The following is a 13,685-nucleotide window of genomic DNA, read 5'->3' as shown; positions in this document are numbered from 1 at the left end:
TCTCTTCAGCAACAACTAGAAAATTTCTGTCTTCAAACTGACAGCCAAAAATTCTATGCACTCCAATGATTCCAGAAGCTGGGACTTAAAATATGACTCAAAATATTACTTGAGGAATTGGCAACAATGTGGGGTTCTTTTATATGTCTTATCACTTTCCAACATGTGAATATGTACTCTGAGTGCTTTTCACAGACATAAATGCTCTACTGAGTTGATTTTGACAAGCTGGTCTCTCTTTCTCTCTTTCTTTTTTTTTTTTTTGCATTGGGATAATGCCCAGTGGCCACAGTCAAGGTAAAGACTCATGCCGAGCGCTTTATTTCCCAAATAAAAGTGGCAAACCAATAGAAACAAGCATTATGCTTAGTATCTGCCTATGCCCTTAGAAACTACAATGCCAGTTGAGCTTTAGAAGGAAAACCAAGCAATTTTACTTGGAGAGAAAACTTCAAACCTGAGGTTTATCAATAAAAGATGAAAACATTCCTACACAAATTTATATATAGATTCCTCTTCTTCCCCCCTTCATTCTCATTCCATACTTAATATTAACAATCCCTTGCAATTAAGATTATGCTGGTGACCCAGTTTACACACTGATGTGTGCTGGCTACCTGCCCATCTCTGCTCAGAAAAATCAGGGTACTTCCTTCTCAGCCTGCTAATTACCAGAGCTGAGAGGCAGAACACACCAAAGAGACTGTTTACTCAAATCCAATTATAATGAAAAGTACAGGCATTATTACCAATTCCATCAGAAACGATGAAAGAAAACTCTTCCCTTGTACTTAATGACTTCAATCTCTTCTTCCAAAGCTACAGAGGCAGAACAATAACCTACTACTGTAGCTGAATATTCACACTTCTATCCAACCAAAAGTGACTTAAAGGCCCACTGCCACTCTTTACAGGGAATAATCTTTCACACCCAACTATTTCAGGAAAGGAAGTACATTTTGTACTTCATGTGTTTGCATATTCAGTGCCACAATTATTATAACCTGCTCACAGGTCTTCAAAGAAAGCATTATCAAGTGGAGACTTCTACAAAATTACGAGCTCTGGCCATGCATGTCAAACTCTGAGCTACTATAAAAGGAGATGCACAGTGGGAATCTTTCACAGTCAATCTCTGTCACAACATGGAGACCCCAAGAAAGGTTCAGCTAGTATGAATTCTCAAATATATTTCTAGATATATTTTACTGGAAATGTCTTCCCCAAAATATTAATCTCTTAACTGGAATCACCAGATTTAGTGCTCTCGTTCATTCACAACTGTTAATGCCACTTGTGATGCATGGTCACTTGATGTGCCTGAGAGGCAGCTACAAAACAAAAAACATAGAAAGTTTCTAGTATGTTTAACAAGACACATAAAACACAAGGCCACCAAGTCACATGAAAACAGTAATGTCTCTGCCAAATCACCAGTACATGCTCCACTGGCCACACCTGAGAACCTGCTGCTCCCTACCGAAGTCCTCCACCACTGGCTACTGGAAAGATCATAATATCTGTGCTTCCTCTCATCCTAGAGCAAAGCAAATGTAGCAATACGTTACTCACTACTTCTTCCCACTTGCCTCAGTGCTGTGATACAAAGAGATTTCTTTGCTATCCCATCTCTGCCCCAGTCCATGGACTGAATAGCTCTGAAGCCCTAAAATCTAATAAATAACAAGGACAGAGGAAACAGGGATAAATTATTTATAGGCTCTTAGAAGCATCTGTTAGTGCACACTTGGGATCAGTGAGTGAAATGGTCATTGACAGAGTTGCTCAGCTCCCCTTCTCTGAGTTTTCCATACCCAGCACCCTGATTCTGTGTGCCTCACTCATGTTTTTTCCATTGACTCTGCAGTACACTCCGCTCTCCTGCGTAGAACTCACTGGGGAAGAGAGCATTTGCTTCTGTGAGAGAAAAAACATTTCATCCCTCAAGTTTTCTAATAAAAGCGGAATTGCTTTGGACTGACTGAAAAAGATTTATTTTTTTTCCCTAGAAAGAGGTATAGCTGGGATAAATAAAATAGTGGAGAGGCGACACATCTCGATTTGACAGCAAGTTGCTTTTCTAGGTTTAAAAAAGCACTTTCCCTTGCAGTGGTGGTGGGAAACTCTAAAGGTCAGCAGCTACTACATGACTGTGCAGATATATTTTGACAAAGAGGAACGCTAATAGAGTGGCAGTTTCAGGAGCAGCGGCAAATATTTTAGTAGATCCCAGTCTGCGTAATCCCTCTTCTGAAGAAACTGCACTCCAGAAACTGTGTAATATAAATCACAACACAGTCGTCAGAATAATAACCCCTATTTGGAGAAAGAGATATTAACCTGAGCACAGATGATTTTTATTTTCCTACTGTACCCCCCTCTGACTGCAGCTTCCTATTTCCTAACCAGGCAAAAGCACAAACGGAGCAACCACAACTGTCTGCCCCACCTGTGCTGACACAACTCCTCTACAGCAGCCCTCTACCAGGGTAACTAGAAACACTGCCAGCATGGCCTCCATTCCTCTTCAAGTGTATCTGGAGCTCCAACTTCTTGCATAGAAAGTGTAGGAGGGATGGTGAAGACAATGCATTAGATCTCTCAGCATTTTTAGAATCACTCTGACCAAATATCTTTACTAAAAAAGCCAGAGATTACTTCATGCAATCTACAAAACGTTTTGAGATATCTGGAATACATTACTATTTTACAGCATGGGATAACTGCACTTGAAATATCCTACCTTTATTTGTTAGAGAATCCTTATCCTCTTTGGTTGTGAACCAGGCTTGACTAACTGCTGACACTTCTTCATTGCCCATTGGGGAGATCTCATCCATCTGTTCATTCTGAAGAATCTTGAAAAGACCAATGCAAAACCATTAACTAAGACCTTGAGTTTTTTCTGTCACCTTGCATTTAACGTGGAGGCATAAAGTGAAGGAAATGGAAACCAGCAAATCTAGTTACCTTGCTGACTGCTCAGAAAGCGCCGCTTTTTAGATGTGGCATTAAAAGCATCTTAACATATACATGTTGTGAGAATTAATTAGGTAATAAACCTCATCCTGTTTGATGCACAGCGAACAGGCACTCTCACTGGTTTTGGTGGAGCGAGGACTTTGTCCAGCATCTCCAGTATAGAGCTTTTAAACATGGCACACTTTCGAGAACTGTGTGTAACTATCAGGACTAATGACAAAACAAAGCATATTTAGTCCTGTTATAAAATTTAATTCATAAACAAAGAATGACAGAAATAAAAGGTAAATTTGTCTTCTACGCTGACAATCAAAGAACAAGCACATCAGGGGAGCGTTCCATCTATTACTGTTTACCGCATTGCTCTTTGGGCAATATGTTTCACTATTAACCTCTTTCATATACAAAATGATTCAATTGCAATTTTAGAGACCAACATTTACAAACAAAATCCATGCTCAAATACATTATTTTCACACTAAGAATAACCTTATTCATCCAGTAAGACCTTTCTGCTATTTGTTTCCCTTTTAAAACATTTCAATTTAAATAAAAATGCACATCAAACAGGACAATTCTGAAGTTTTACTGTACCTGAATCTGAGTAACAGTTCCTTCGTTAATCTCATCTTCAGCTACCTCAGTGGTAGCAGTCATGGTCACCTCAAAGCTCTGATCATTTTCTGAAACTTCAGGATGGATAAGTTAGTTGCATACTTTACTCCTGTAACATTTTTTATGCATGCTGCAGCTATGATAAATTCCTAACTTTGCACTGAAAAATAAACACCACCAAATAAACAGTCACTCGAAGTATTGTAAATTGGTATTTTAACTTACTAGATCTGGTTTTGCATCCCTTTGGGAGATTATATCGAACTCAGCCTACCTTTTGTATAACAATCTCTACCTTAAAAAGACCAGAGATCTCAATATTACAAAACATGGAAAAGCTATACTGTTGGATGATTAAAAAAGCTTAATTGCTCTTTGCATCTAGTTTGTTGTTCATTCACTTTTCCTTCAAATAATTCAATGCACCTGTGCCTACAGTCCTCTATCTATAAGCCAGCTTTATTTTGCCAGTACTGGTATAACAATTGCTGCAAAACGGTCCAAGGCTGTAAGAAGTAAAGATAACACCGAAGCGTATTAATAAAATTCGAAAATAAAACATGCAAAATATTCTAACATGTTCCAGAGAGTCCACTTCTAACCTTTTACAACACAAAGAGTGCTATAAGAGTACATACACTTGAAAGAACTTACTTGGAACAGCAACAACAGAAATGCATGGAGTGGAATCATCAAGGCTTTGATCATCTTCTGATAAGCAAAGCCTCTTGTGTGGAGGTTCAGTGCTGTCTTCAGAGTCTACTTCATCCGTTTCTAACAATAAAAACATACATAGGTTACTTTCTGTTAACAAAGTGAAGCAAAACAAAAGTAAAACAGATGTGATAAGTTTGTTTGGTGATTTACTGCTGCCCAGGAACCTGGTCTGACTTAAGCGCAATAATTAAGTGCTTTCTTAACTCACATTTTGTGTGAGATTTTCTTCGCAAATTCCATCCACAGTCCCTCATATACAAACCAGTCCCTTAAGTCTACAGAAATTTGCATACATGCTTGATTCCAAGAACCCATTTCAACTGAAATAAATCAGAACAGCTATACCCTTGTTGGGCACATATATATAACTTTGTGATTTCCACCTAATTTGACATTTTATTCTTCTTTAAAGTGAAACAGAACAAATCACAGCACAGTAAGCTGAATACAAGTAGCTCATAGAATTTGCGGGCAGAGAACTATGAGGGTTGGATCAATGAAAAAAGAGAAGAAAATACTACGCAATACAATACTATACCATTTTGAGGGCAATGAAGTATAAGGTTCCCTTCAGTGTCCTGAGTCAGAGTCACAGAGTTCACGGTTTCTACTGTCACTGTGTCAGACTCTTCTTCAACTGTGCTCATACTCAAACCTGAAAGGGCAATACACAGATTACTTTTCTGCAGTCAGACTGCTACCTTGTCTATAAAGCTGCTTCCCTTATCTCAACCAACCAGCACAAACTCCCACAGAGAATGATGAATGTCGGTCTGTTATTTCACATGAAAAATTCCACGGTTTAAGACATTCAACTGCATTTACTTTCCTTGCATACTTACACATCACACAGGCTAACGTCAGGTAGCTTCAAAGCTACTTTTCCAGTTAAAAATAGTACCTACACTCGCCATTTGCGAGCATTTGCAACCTGCTACTATTTTTTTTTAACATAAACATAGGCTATCACTTTCTCAGCATTTCTAAATTCTCCATATCTGATAGTTTTTGTCTCATTAGTATCTCTTCCACTGCTCGTTTAATAATCTTACTCTTCTATAACCTAAAACTAGTGAGGGCTGAGAAATACTTTTGTAGTGTCATACATAGTGCATATCTGCATTAATTATAGATGTCCAAGTTGTAAAGTCTTATTCCCCTTTCATGCATATAACTAACTAGTAAAGCTAGTATTTTTTCTTTGTCATTAAACCAAAACGAGCAACAGAAAAATTAGGTGCAGGCAATCACCAGTGAAATAAAATTACTCAGAAAAAAAGTTATCCATGATAAGCAGTATACACTGAGGTACTTCTGATAATCTCATTTCCGCTACAAAAGTACTATGAAGAAACCTGAAGTTTATAAGAATTTCAATGCAAAGTAGTGATATTTCTAATTCTAAAATAAAACAAAACTCCACAAAAAAAGTTCTAATCCACTAAATACAAAGAAACATAACCTTTTCTGACGCAGAAGCAAAATGAAATAACATCTAACATATCCAGAAGCTTTGTAATGATTTCATCAGCTTTGGGCACCCAGGTTCGGTGACTGTCTTTGGCAGAGATTTGTGAAAAGAGACTATTGTCTGTCTATTTCTCCTTGAACTGCTCCGTCCTTTTTATGTCTTTTCTCACAGGTCAACAACAGAAAAAAATTACTTGTAATTTTATTTTGAAGCCAAAATACTGTTATCAACAATTCTACCTTACACTGTTAAAAATTCATTGCCCATAGCTTTAAAAAAACGCTATCACAATAACATTACAAAGCTTCCATGTACCAGACAGGTATACACACACCCATTTGTAAGTGGCATTTACAACCTGGATTTTAAATCCCCTGTATAACGTTAACAATATTGCTTCAGACGAAACAATTTAATTTTTAATCAGCAAAAACGTTCTTCGCTATTAAAGATTCCCAAGAGTAGTGTTTTCTTGGAAGGATAAAACTACTGCCAGTCTTCAATAAAACTACTCATCACCTCTCAAGCTTGATGAAGATTTGGCACATCTTCAAGCACAGGTAGTGACTGATTCCCAAAATGAAGTGATATTACCCTTCTGAACATGTGAAAAATTTCAGATAGCATTGACATTTTGAATCAGAGTTCCCAAATTTACTGTCCTATCTACTATCAGCAACAGCTCCTTGCCACATATGAAGTGTAGGAGCCAACAGCTTCCTTCAGATTCATCTGCTTCTGAGTTTCACAGCCTCTGCCCTATCCTTTACTAGGAGTGATGTTTGCTGCATGGCTATAGTACTGATTTTTAAGAACCAAAAGAAGCATGCTTAACTCTAAAATATGAAGAAAGATATTCAAAATGTTACAGCTAATTTAGCAGAGCGTAAGTTCTTGAACCCAGTTTCAAGTTACTCATTTAGCTTTTTAAGAGAGAACAGACTGGATAATTCTGGAGGGCCAAAAGAAATAGATACTCTTTTTTTAACGTTCATATATACTTTTTGAGCAACTTTTACTTAAAGCAAACGCTGAAGCAAAAATTCCAAAAGTTACACTGAATGTCACGGAGGACTCTTCTATAATTTTATGTGAACAGACAGTGATAAGATTTATCTTCCTATGTAGCCGAAATTTTTCTTCTAACCGCTAAAAAGGCTTGAAAGACAAAATTTATTTTTATAAAATATGTTATGTCAATCATGTTCACCTAAAGCTGATCTAGAAGCAGTGGAATCTACAGCATCACCCACAAGAGAAGATGCAGAAGACCATTCTTTTTATTGAAAGAATACTGAAAACTGAATCCAGAAACAGTAAAGCTGGGCCGCTCTTTCATCAGTCACCCAGGACTTGCAGAGACTCAAAGAACATGTTTATAGGATTAGTTTCCAAGGTCAAAAACCCAGAGTAATTAGAGTTGTCCACCTGCATTCTCTCCCTCGCTGGTTTGTCATGTTAGAAGAAAAAAGGACACTGCATGAAAGGGGTCCATACACTCAAACCTGGCATTTCCATCAAAGGTGGTAGGAAGACACAGCACAACCAACAACTGCCACCCTGACACTTCCATACAGAGCTGTAACAAGATTAAATAAACAACAGCAGCACTGGTTCTCCAAGTTAGGCATCTGCTTGAGCTTCCTGGCAAGCATCAAAATCTGCGCACAGCACACTGTTCAAGGAACTGTGAATCCTAAGAAGCACTCCTCAATGTAATTCCTGGAGTAAGCAAGGTTTTCTAACTTTTTGCCAGTCTCCCAAGAGTGGTTTATCCCAACAGTAAGTGAAGGCTCTCCAGAAAAAACAATAATGTTCTGTGTCAGATACATGAGACTTAGCATATCCCAAGTTTTCTGAGTAAGGGTACTAATCATTACCAGGCTTTGATAAAAACTTAGGAAGTTCCAAATCCTTGATGTGACTTGAAAAAATTCCATCAACTTTAATGGATATGGCCTTGGATCTCTACTGAAAACTGCCTGCAAAGAACATGAGGAGCCAAGCCAAAGCCAAACGCATATTTTGGACATTTTTTATTAATTAGACTACAAATACAAGCAAATTGAGGGAAGCAAACAAACTTCTTTATAAATACATTTACATCTAGACAGGAGCACTAACCCATAAAGATATGAATTAGAGACCAAAAGTTGAGGAAAAAACCCTTGAGTGGTCGTTCTTCAATGTGAACAGGAAACAATCTCCAGTTTGCATAAAAATCGCTGCTTTACACTGCAATAATGAGAAATTAGCATGCATGTTGGCGACACATCAAGTACGACACATGATGGGACCATCTGGAATTTACAACGAGCTCGGTGGGGACAGCACAGTGCTGCTGCAGAAGACAACGCCCTCTGACATAGGCTGCTTCAATACTGGCTGCAGGGACACTGTTACTCACCCTGTGTCCTTGATCTGTCACGGGATGACAGCTGAAGCCAGGCTAAACAATGCCATGCCACTGCAGAGGTCTTTTAGGATGTGCCATGTGAATTCTGTTTAACACAGACATCTGCAAATTTACTACACTCCCAGTCTTGAAAAAGTTAAATATAAAGTTAATGACGACCAATGTTTCTTGATAAGTGAGAATTATGACACAAGTAGTCTGGTCACTTCCAAAATATCATCTTCTTTTCATAACTTCACTAAGAGTGCTTTTGAAAATGTATTGCTTTCTATAGAAAACAAAAAGTCTGCTTTAAATTTAAATGCATGACCCCAAAATTTCATTTAATATTTGATTCAAATACTTTGTTTACAGAGAGACCAACCTTCTATGTATATGTTAAGTTCTGAAGCAGCGATGTGAGCTCATGGGGGAAGGGAACACTGTTGGATACACGTACTTGGACAGTATGGATGCATATTATGAAACGCAGTGAAAATAGTGTAATCCTAAATTCCTAAGATAGTAGCTTAGACACCAGTGTACATTTAAAAAGCACTTTATGGCTTGTTAGGTTTTTTGGGTGCATTTACCAAATACAACATTTTTAAGAGCTGCAGTGCAATTTCAAACAAGTTTCAACGTGCAACGAAACAGATCGGAAAATACTTTGCCTAAAAGAATGATTTAATAGAGAATTCCAATATAAATTTTCTACATAATACAGCATTCTATTACAAAACATGCAACAGACTTAGGCAGGAAAATAACCCTATAAGATTGATTTTATACCAAGCTTCAAAAAAGTTCAAAGATTTTTATACAAAATTCCTGTAATTCTAACATCTTCATCAAGCAGATGGGCTCAATTATTCTGTGCGCTGTATATATTTAGCACTTGTGGACACAATTCTGTCGTTATGCCTAGTTATTAACTGAATTTTAAGTCTAGCCTTCTGAAGAGTGTTACAGATCTTTTAAAATCTCTACATTAAATTGTATTAAAGGTTGTGTTCTCTGCACTGAGCAAAAAGTAAAAATTTATTTCACAAAATTCTGTAAGAACCAAACAGCTTCCTACCACTGAGGCATTTAACTGCAACAATCACATGTGATACCCTGGGATTTCAAAGCATTAACTAAAGAAGGAAACAAAGTCATGACAGCATATACACCTTAGATTTATAGAAGCCTGAATGCTTAAGTGTATTCCATTCACTTGCTCTTACACAGCCATATACCCAGAAGTTTTTACTATTCAACCAGTGCCAGTTCTGTTAGAATTTCAGAATGGTTTGGGTTGGAAGGGACTTTAAAGATCACCCAGTTCCACCCTCCCTGCCAAGGGAGGGACACGTCCCACCAGCCCAGGTTGCTCAAGGTCCCATCCAACCTGGCCTTGAACGCTTCCAAGGAGGGGGCAGCCACAACTTCCCTGAGCAACCTGTTCCAGTGCCTCACCACACTCAGCGAGACGAATTTCTTCCTCAAGTCTCATCTAAAGCCACTCCCCCTAGCCCTATCACTACATGCCCTTGTAAAATGTTCCTCCTCACTTTTCTTGTATGCCCCCTTCAGGTACTGGAAGGCTACTATAAGGCCACCCCCCCTTATGCTATTATTCAAAAAAACCCCACCTTTTCTGCATATCAAACAGAGTTCTACTCAAATCCATCACAAAAGTTGTTTTTAACAGGTGCAAGAATGGATGTTAAGAGGGGACCAAACCAGAGAGATATCAAACAGAAGGATCCAATGACCTGAGTTTGAGACGTGAAGATTTACAAAACTGTATTTACACTCTACTGATCCATAGTATTTAGAGGAAGAGAAGTGGGCCATCACAGAATATATGGGAGACACAATAGGACATACTGTTCCCATTTGCATCAATCCAAATCTGGCAGAACTCCACGAGTTCTAACTTATCCATTGATATTTTAAGAAAAAGCACTGAGCACACTTTAAATGTCACACAGGGGTGGGGTGATGGTGGTGATGGTGTGGAGAAACCAAGTCCTAGCTCTTTCAAAAGGTAAAAACACTGAAAGTTTTAAGTTCTCTTTCTCACAAAGAGAAAACATCTCCCAGGAACAAAGTTATGACCATGGATAAAAATCTTGATAAAACTGATATGTACTAAAATAAATTAATTTTTCTTTCATGTAAATCCAGTTTCACCCTAAGCACTGCACTAACTTCTTCATGTTCTGAACAACAGTCAGAAACTTTGCACGCAATAAATATAAAAAATTGACTGTAGAAAACATAATGTTGATCAGTAAACCCGCAGCTTTAGAATTAAGGCTCAGTACAAAATTCATGCTCATAAACACAGGACTATTAGAAAACATAAAATACAGTACAGACATGTCTCTTATGCACTCACTTTTTATAATTTTGAGTGGTTAAGCCAAAAAAATCACCATTTTTAGGCATTCTATTTAAAGAGCTTTAATTCATGTTTAATTTTTTGGTAAGTCATAAACCATCACCTAGAAAGTTTCAATAAGAGTCTGGAAAACAACGATGAGGTTATTGCCATTATAATATTCATGTGGATAGAAATCAGAATTTGAATTTGATGTGCCCGTTTTATCGCAAAGCCTAGATCTCCTGGTTTTGCAAACGGATTTTTAACTTTGCTGACAGGAAGCCAACATCTATGGCCAGTGCAGTGCTGGCAAACAGAAAGCATTTTCTAGATTACATGAACTCATAACTTTCAATGCCAGGTGGGCTGAACAACAGTAACTGTGAATAAATAAACACTATCTGTCAGCCAAAGAGGGTAGCCAGTAGCAGTATAATACACTTCACCATGCCCAAGTGCACAACCGAGAGCAAAGAGACCTCAAAAATACAAAAAAGGCTTGTCTAACCAGAGTGCTTTATTTCAGCAAAACTGAGCGTAACTCTAGCGCAGAAATGCCTGGTACTGTTTTCAGATGAAACCCCTGATATCGGCAAGAGTTACGCATTTCAGACTCCACTTAAAAACAAAGCCCCAAACAACCTCAAATGACACCTCTGGCTGGGAAAAAAAAATTAAGATTATAAAACAAAACAGCTAAAAGCCACAAGCTTAGGATACCCCAACCGCAGAGCCAGCGAGGAAAAATCAGGAGATTTAAACACGTTCATACAGGTGGCCTTTTATTACAGGCATCGAGGGGACGGAAAAGGAGTTCAAAACAGAAAAAAACCTCAGAACATCACCCGCACTGCCCTGCCCTTCCCGACGCCTCGAGGAAGCCTACAAGAAAGCTGGAGAGGGACCATTCATAAAAGCTTGTGGTGATAGGACCAGAGGGAACGGGTATAAACTGGAGAGGGGCAGATTTAAGCTTCATATAAGGAAGAACTTCTTCACCATGAGAGTGGTGAGACACTGGCACAGGTTGCACAGGGAAGTTGTGGCTGCCCCATCCCTGGAGGTGTTCAAGGCCAAGTTGGATGGGGCCCTGGGTGGCCAGATCTAGTGGGACGTCCCTGCCCACGGCATGAGGGTTGGAACTGGATGGTCTTTAAGGTCCCCTCCAACCTACACTATTCTATGAAGCTGGGGGCGTAGTTCCCAGGTTTTCCGCTCTTTTGCCTCCGCCCTTCCCCCATTTCTATGTGCGCCGGGGCAGAGAGGCCCGAGGGAGCAAGGCAGCGGCTCCAGCCCTGCCTCTGCCCCCGGGGCGGCGGCTCCGCGCCTCAGACCCCCGCGGCCGCCAGCGCCGCCATTTGGTCCCGGGCCGCCGCCGCCATTTTCCCGTCCTCTGGGTGGGCGGCGGCGCCGGCCGAGAGCGGCGCGAGCCCCGCGGGCCGCGCGGCCCGGCCCGGCCCGGCCCCCGTAGCCGCGGCTGAGGCGCAGGGCCCGGCGCGGCCGCCTCTCCGTCACGGTGCCCGCAGGCTCCGCCGCCACCGCCCGGCCGCTCCTGGCCCCGTCAGCCCGCGGGCTCCCGCGCACTTACTTCCTGTTTTGGGTCCGGGCACTTGAGAAACCAGGATGGAGACTCCCAAGTACCAGGATGGAGGCGCCGAAGCGGCAGCGAGCGGAGAGAGGGGGAGGCGGAGGCAGCGGAGGGGCGAGGCGCAGGCTGCCCGCGAGCCCGCCGGAAGCGCCCGCCACCCGCTTCCGCCCAGCCGCGGCGCGAGAAAGCGCACGCAGTGGGGCTTAGAGTAGAGGGGGCGTCACGAAGCGCACACAGTGGGGCTTAAAGTAGTGGGGGCGCCGCGAAGCGCACGCAGTGGGGCTTAGAGTAGAGGGGGCGCCACGAAGCGCACACAGTAGGGTCCACGGGGTGGGGTGGGGGGACGTAAAGCACCTGACGCGTTCTGTTTTTCTCTGAGGGGCAGCGGGAAGGGCTCGTTGTACCCAGCCTTGAGGAATCATAGAATAGAATCATAGAATAGTTTAGGTTGGAAGGGACATTAAAGATCATCCAGTTCCAACCCCCGCTGCCATGGGCAGGGACACCTCCCACTAGATCAGGCTGCCCGAGGCCCCATCCAATCTGGCCTGGAACACCTCCAGGGATGGGGCAGCCACGGCTTCCCTGGGCAGCCTGTGCCAGTGTCTCACCACTCTCATGGTGAAGAAATTCTTCCTTATGTCTGGTATAAATCTGCCTCTCTCCAGTTTTTACCCATTGCTCCTAGTCCTATTACTACAAGCCTTTGTAAAAAGTCCCTCTGCAGGTTTCTTGTAGCCCTTTCAGGTAGTGGAAGGTCGCTATAAGATCTCCTCGGAGCCTTCTCCAGGCTGAACAAGCCCAACTCTCGCAGCCTGTCCTTGTATGGAAGGTGCTCCAGCCCTCTGATCATCTTTGTAGCCCTCTTCTGGACACGTTCCAACAGTTCCATATCCTTCTTATGTTGAGGATTCCAGAACGGGACACAGTACTCCAGATGAAGTCTCACAGGAGAGGAATAGATGCAGCCCAGAACACAGTTGGCCGCCTGGGCTGCAAGCACACGTTGCCGGCTCATGTCAAGCTTCTCATCAGCCAGCACTCCCAAGTCCTTCTCTGCAGGGCTGTTCTCAATCATGTCATCCCCCTTCCTGTATTGAAATCTATGTTCTCGATCACAGAATGTCCTGAGTTGGAAGACACCCACAAGGATCATTGAGTCCAGCTCCTGTCTCTGCATAAGGCAACCCCAGTGTTCACACTGTGTGCCTGAGGGTGTTGTCCAAATGCTTCTTGAGTATTGCCAGGCTTGGCATCATGACTGCTTCCCTAGGGAACTGTTCTAGTGCTCCACCACCTTCTGAGTGAGGAGCTCAAAAATTGAGCAAATAAAACCTCGTAAGACTTGTTTTGAAGTTTTAGAAAGCAAGCATCCTTTAATCAGGCCTGGGTGATATGAGGGAGTGATCTCCATCAATCACGTGCAGTGAGAGAAGAGCCAATTATGGAATATATTTCCTACTTACATGCATACGTATGAGTTTCCCCAGTATAGTATGTGTATTCTATTACTTTCTCAGGACTAATTTTAATGTTATGAACT

At 41.3% G+C, this 13,685-nt stretch overlaps 1 protein-coding gene across 2 annotated transcripts in view; it reads right to left on the bottom strand.

Moving 5' to 3' along the window:
• DMTF1 (cyclin D binding myb like transcription factor 1) overlaps positions 1-12,291 on the bottom strand; it is a 29,114-nt gene extending 16,823 nt beyond the window's left edge. The window contains exons 1-5 of one of the 2 annotated variants that reach the window (XM_054087805.1): positions 12,143-12,291; positions 4,853-4,969; positions 4,252-4,371; positions 3,577-3,671; positions 2,744-2,858 (exon numbers count right to left, since the gene is read on the bottom strand). In XM_054087805.1, the coding sequence (XP_053943780.1) occupies positions 2,744-2,858; positions 3,577-3,671; positions 4,252-4,371; positions 4,853-4,961 (439 nt within the window). In that variant the 5' untranslated portion in view covers positions 4,962-4,969; positions 12,143-12,291. Of the gene's footprint in view, positions 1-2,743; positions 2,859-3,576; positions 3,672-4,251; positions 4,372-4,852; positions 4,970-8,192; positions 9,512-12,142 lie in introns of those variants that run through there. The other variant, XM_054087744.1, reaches the window with a different exon arrangement.
• Between the last annotated feature and the right edge of the window lie 1,394 nt (positions 12,292-13,685).

This window comes from Cuculus canorus, chromosome 1, assembly GCF_017976375.1.
Source record: "Cuculus canorus isolate bCucCan1 chromosome 1, bCucCan1.pri, whole genome shotgun sequence".
Classification (NCBI taxonomy): Eukaryota; Metazoa; Chordata; class Aves; order Cuculiformes; family Cuculidae; genus Cuculus; species Cuculus canorus.
Note: the sequence above shows the minus strand (reverse complement) of the source record. Positions and strands in the feature narration are given on the sequence as shown.